The sequence below is a fragment of the Vigna angularis genome, chromosome 2, assembly GCF_016808095.1.
Source record: "Vigna angularis cultivar LongXiaoDou No.4 chromosome 2, ASM1680809v1, whole genome shotgun sequence".
Taxonomy (NCBI): Eukaryota; Viridiplantae; Streptophyta; class Magnoliopsida; order Fabales; family Fabaceae; genus Vigna; species Vigna angularis.
In genome coordinates this window covers 42209399-42216020 of record NC_068971.1, presented here as the reverse complement: position 1 = coordinate 42216020, position 6622 = coordinate 42209399, and the positions used below count along the sequence as shown (strand labels likewise).

The following is a 6622-nucleotide window of genomic DNA, read 5'->3' as shown; positions in this document are numbered from 1 at the left end:
AAAATTATTTTATAAAGTGAAGTTTGTATTTAGATATATATTTTTTAAATTAATTTTATTTATAATCGATTTTCATCATAAAAGTTAATAAATATGTAAAAAAGATATACAAAGTAAACTAGTAACCTGAGATAGGGTAAGAAAGTTAGCAGGATTTTCTATACGAAACGCAAGTGTCGTCCAAAAGTTACTACTAGTTAGTTATTACTATAGAGTAATAGGTTTTCCTGGAATTAAGGAAAGATAAAGGAGACACAAAATTTTCAAGAATATCAATTAAAAAAAAAATATGCTTTTTGGATGGTGTCTATTACTCGTATTATTGTTCTACCCTTATTTGTCAAGGTTTCTTGTAACTTTGGTTTTTCTTGAAACTTCCTACTATAACTAACCACTTACACAAGCATGCCCCTGCTATGGAATATGAATAAAGAAATTCTGATTAAACGGCAAAGCATGATATCTTTCTAACTATATATATATAGGCGACACCAACCTTTGTGCCTCTGTACCTTAATATTTCAAATACTCAGAGGAAGTAATCTCTCCAATCTTCAATTATATACATTATCCACATTCCTAGCTTTATCCATATCCACTGAATACTCATTAGATTTCCCTCTCTCTTCCTCTACATAACTGTGTCACATCTTAGATCTCCTTCACAAATGGGTCTCAGAGACATTGGTGCTTCACTGCCTCCTGGCTTTCGCTTTTATCCCAGTGACGAGGAATTGGTCTGCCATTACCTCTACAAAAAGATCGCAAATGAGGAAGTTCTCAAGGGTACCTTGGTGGAAATCGACCTCCATATATGTGAACCGTGGCAACTTCCAGGTACATAATCATTCCAGTTCATGTTCATTCGTTTCGAAAATTTCTGAAAAACCTATGTTTATATATGTTCCGTACACGGTTTCCCATTTGTTGTGTTTGTCTTTCTGTTCGTGTTTGTTTTGCGAAAACAGAAATTAATTACTTCACATTCACTGGTCCTTTTCTGCTCATAAACCTTTGTCTCTGTTGCTTTTGTGTTCATAAACTTGCTTATACAAAGTACATGTCCAGCATATGTTGTCAAATTAATATGAGAAGCGACAAACACGCTTGTTTGATTCCTGAAGAGACTAGAGAGAGAGAAAGAGAGATGAGAATGCACGAAACTGAAAGGGTTAAGGTAGGAGAGGGTTCTGATATTATGATGTTATCCCATTCGCAGACACGACAGTGCATTCAGTTCTTCAATCATTAACGCAATGCCAACTTGGTGATGAATAGTTTAATAGTGTGTTTCTGTCAATAAATTAAATAAAACAACATCCAGTATTTCTATATAATATTAATTTATTTCTTTATATAATTAACGTATGTTCCACTCGATATATTTTCCTATGTAAGGGTTTTTGTCTTTTGCATATGTTGTTGGATCATTTAATTTTAATTTCCATGTTGGCACTTACCAAACTTTTTTTTTCCTTTGGTCTGTATATTTTATGACTATGGTTTATATGCTACTTATAGAATAAAATTCCCAATAGAAATAAAGGAAATAAATTAATTAGATACTTTAAAAAACTTGGAACTAATTTAGTAGCTTTTAATTGCTTTACAAGCTCTATTCTATATTTTCTTCAACTGAAAATTAGTAAAACTTTCATACATGTAAATTATGAATCAGATACTTAATTTTCTTCAAACTTCTCCTGAACTAAATATTAGTCCAAAGAACTAGGTGATAGTCTCCTTATTCTCTCTGTTTTTTCTAGGCAAGATAAATTTTATTTGGATAAAATTCTCTTTAATTACTTATAAGAAAAGAAAATAAGAAATTGAAAGAAACTGAGTTTAACACATCTAATTAAAAATCAATTTATACACTTCTTCTTCTTCTTTTTAGAATTTATTTTACATTCTTACTCTCTATTTACTCTTTAAAAATATCGAACTAGTAGCATATTCTTTTATCTGTTTTTCATTTATTAAATCCATTCCCTTCCTATGTTCCTGCTTATTTCTTATTTCAAATATAGACTCCACACATACAAAAAGCACATGAACTCTGCTGTACGTAGAACTATTCATTTCATGGTTTAATTATTATTTTTCTTCATTTGGTTGTAGAAATTAACTCTTGTAAGAAAATCAATATAGTGGGGATTGTGTATATGGCTTGGAGTAACTCAAGTGTTCCTATTGAAATACATATTTATATGATAAAAAAATTATATTTTTCATCATATCTGAGAAAAGTTCAAGAGTATCATCATATATTTTTTCTAAGAATATGCATTTTACATAGCTGGATTGGTCTGGGAGTGACCATGAGTTTTTCTCTTTATGAAATAAAGGAAGCAACCCCTAACAGTAATTTAGAGGGTGGCCAAAAATATAACTCTGGAGATTGAAGTAGCTTGTTTGATTCATGCACAGAATCGAGTCCTTTAATTTATTTATGATTTCTTAGGTCACAATGTCCCTTTAATTTCACGCTTATGGGATAGATACACACATACTTAGTAACTATTTTTTATTATAACAAAGTTGAAAAAGCAATACTTTTTCACCAAGCAACAAACACTGATGATGTTAATATAAACTGACGCACACAACACATACGTGTTCATATATGCACCTCCATTCATTACCTTTCTTGGACATGACTCGCTATCGATCTAGCTCTATGATTTTTACTCGTTAGCAATTATTAACTATATTTTCCTTAGTGAAATACACGAAAAGCTATTTTTTTATGCATGAAAGGACATGCATGATCTTTCTTGATTAGATTATAGAGTCCTCTTTTCATGCACAATATTATGAAAAGAGGGAGTAAAAAACCAGACCACGAAATCATATTTATGGCAAACAGACAAATACGTTGAAACTTCTAAGTGGCAATTAGTGTCATCAAATTGCTGTCATGTTTGTCTGGTAGGACTGGAAACTTGAAAACTTCGTGTCATTAATGAACTAGCCGACATGTGATGGTGATTCTACATTACACCTAATTATTTATTATTCGGGGACACAATTGATTGCACCTAATTTAACCTTAGCTTAGTCATGTGTTGTCTGGTTGCTGGTACAAGAAATTGATGAGTCATATGCATGTGTTGATATGAATGGTCACAGAGGTGGCGAAGCTGAATGCGAACGAGTGGTACTTCTTCAGCTTCCGGGACCGCAAATACGCGACGGGGTTTCGAACAAACCGAGCAACCACTTCAGGGTATTGGAAAGCAACGGGAAAGGATCGAACGGTGGTGGATCCGACCACGCAAGAGGTTGTAGGGATGAGGAAAACGTTGGTGTTCTACAGGAACAGAGCTCCAAATGGCATAAAAACTGGGTGGATCATGCATGAGTTCCGCTTGGAGACCCCACACATGCCTCCAAAGGTTCGTTTCTCTACTTTCTACTCATCATATGGCTTTTGCTCGTGGGGTGCAACTTTCTTTTGTTTTTAACAATTCACTATAACTTTAATTTTCTGAAAGTGCAATTTGTATAAACATGTTTATGTTATTGAAAAAAATATAACTACTATTTTAAGGTATTGTTTAAAAGTAAAAGATGTTCTTTACCAATTATTTCACTTCTCTTAATATTGGTTGCTCCCATGAAAATTGTCCTTTACTAAAACTTTTTGTCGTTGGAATGATCTTTATTAATATAGCTTTTGGACATAAATTGGTTTCTTGTGTGTTGTGCTTGGACTGATTGATGTAATTAATTAAGGTCAAATCTAGGAGGTGATTTCTGGCTAAAGCTAGGAAAAGATTTTTTGTCGTTGGTTTGCTTTATTAGGGTGTATATTTCCAAAGCGGTTTTGCAATGATATGAGATATTTGAGAATACATGATTACATGCTATGTAACTATTAGGTTTCTCACAAAAAATTATTAATACTAATAACATTAAGATGAACTTTACTATTTTACTAGTAGATAAGATGTATCTAGATAGTCAGAATTTTTTTAATTAAAGTAATGAGAATAAATCTTAGTCCTACAACTATAAGTATTAGGATTAAAAAAATAGTATCATATACTCATTTGAAAATGTGAATTATGTGTTTGAAATTTTATCATTTTTAATTGCCAATATTTTTTTAAAAAAATTCACATAAAAAGATTATCACTTGCATCAAATGGTTGTAGATATCTTATGGATATACAGTAATTTGGTTTTGAGTTGATAAAGACTGTATATTAATATGTAAGGTTAACATTTTTTCTGCAATAACACATCTTTTTTGTGATTTGAGCATAAAATAAATGTTTTCAAACATTACTAAGACATCGTTAACACTAAATTGAATTGCCACATCTTAAAGTTTTTAATAATTTTTTTTATAATTAATATTTGATCACTAGTTGTAAAGGTTTATGATATAGGATGTTGATGTAATATGAAAATTTTACACTTTTATAGCCAAATTGTTATTATTCGTGCTAGAACTTATAAGCCTAAAACTGGCCATTGAGTAGGATGTGTTTGATATCGATAACTTTATTTGAAGCTTTTAAAACTTTAAACAGAAAAATGCGTTAAAAGATCACGATTTTACACAAAATATTACATTTTATGAAAATTAAAATTAAAATCACATCAATGGTTTCGGAAAAAAGATAATCAAAAGTTTTAAAACACTGGTTTGTTTGTCTATATATATGAAAAAGAGAAAAATAAATAATTTTGATTGCATATCTATATAGACATGAATAATTAATATCAATTTTTAACACTTAGAAAAAATCACTCTATTAACTAGTAGTATGTTTTATTCTTGATCATTCATCACAAATTTGGAGTCAATACTTTTTTTTCTTACACAAAAGGTCATCTTATTTGATATGTCACACACTGACGTAATCATTTATTATGGTACAAGAAAATACGTTAATTTTCCTTTCAGTCTTATATAAAAGTATATTTTTATTTTATATAACACACAATACATACCTATAATATAATATATATTTTAATTATAATGTGAGACTATAGGAGTTTTTAATAAAATGTTCTAAACTAACTATAAATATATTGTAATGGATGCTTAAATATTATACCTTAGTTTTAAGATATACTTGACATGCTTTGTTAAAGTTGTTGACTGAACAAGTGGGAATAGATTCTCCCTGAAGGGACCAGAAAAATTTTTCAAATCTGTTTCTTCCCTGTGTACTTTAATTAGCAACAGAGGAGGAGAGACAACATTTATTCTCTAAAATATATTTTATACAAAAACGTTACCTTTTTTTTTAATTTGATTTATTCATCAATAATGTGATTTGTCCAGATACACAATTCCAGAACAAATGATGATAATATATATATATATATATATATATATATATATATATATATATATATATATATATATATATATATATATATATATATATATATAAATATAAATAAGTTAAGGTAGGTCAAGTTTTGTAAGGTCCTAACCTAAATTAATATTGTTTTCTAAATCAAAGACTCTAGGTTTACTTATTCAGATTATGTATAGATTTTGTTGTATTTTTTAAATTATGTCTTAACCTGAGAGATTAATATAATAAAGTCTACTAAATAAAATTAAAAACATTTGTTTCAGGAGGACTGGGTGCTGTGTAGAGTCTTCCACAAAAGCAAAGAAGATAACAACAGTTCGAAACTCATGTACGATTATGATACAACACCTCAATCCCTAACCATGGCGCCGTCGTCATCTCCCACCATGAACAGATTTTCCACCTCTTTCCCTTCCTCTATGCCATTGCCAACCAACCACCACCATCATCACCATTTCAACACAAACCAAAACTCTTCTTTCATGGATCTTCTTCACTTCTCTCGAGACACCAACACCAACAACACCATCGTTACTCAAATTACTTCCAAAGGTGATGATGGATATGGTTTCTTATGGGACATGGATTTGGAAGAAAATAGCTTACAAGATGGCGTGGCTTCAAACTTGGATGCAATAACCTTCGAGGTTGATAATAATAATAGCCATGAAAACAATATGGTATTCCTATAGTTAAGGATGAGTCATATCGTGTGTACATATATGTGGTTCATATGTCGGAAACTGTCAAGATTCGTTTATTTGTGATGTATTTATGGTGTTTCGGTCTGAGGAACAAGTCACATGATAGATTGGGTGGGATTACTTGTTACAACAAGGTTTGTGGTATATTGTTCAAGTAGTAGGGTATAATACTGTGGTCCATTAGGTTCTTTTCCTAATTCTTATTATTTACTTTTATTACTTTAGGAACTATTAATGATATGTATACAGCTTGTAATGTAATTAGCATTGGTTATATATATTTTACCTTCTTTTAATTATAATTTCCTTTATTGTTGTCACTGAATGCTTTTCGATCAGACTGAAAGTTCATATGTTTCAAAAAACCATCGAAATCTTTATTTAGTACTTCAAAGAATGGTTCATTTGTCGTACTTAAGATATCTTTTTTTGTGAATTGAAAGGAAATGTCAGATTGAATTAGATGAGTTAAAAGCAACAATAATACTTCATACTTTTAGAGTTTATATTAGACATTTTTTCGTAATAAGTTATATATGAGATTCAATTAATAATGACGAATTTTATGTGGTTTAC

The 6622-nt window shown here is 30.2% G+C and overlaps 1 protein-coding gene across 1 annotated transcript; it reads left to right on the top strand.

Moving 5' to 3' along the window:
* Window positions 1–463: 463 nt before the first annotated feature.
* LOC108323251 (protein CUP-SHAPED COTYLEDON 3) lies at window positions 464–6313 on the top strand. The gene is made up of 3 exons (XM_017555644.2): window positions 464–837; window positions 3133–3398; window positions 5606–6313. The coding sequence occupies exons 1-3, from the start codon at window positions 669–671 to the stop codon at window positions 6032–6034; spliced, it is 864 nt and encodes a 287-aa protein (XP_017411133.1). The 5' UTR covers window positions 464–668; the 3' UTR covers window positions 6035–6313.
* The last annotated feature ends 309 nt before the right edge of the window (window positions 6314–6622 follow it).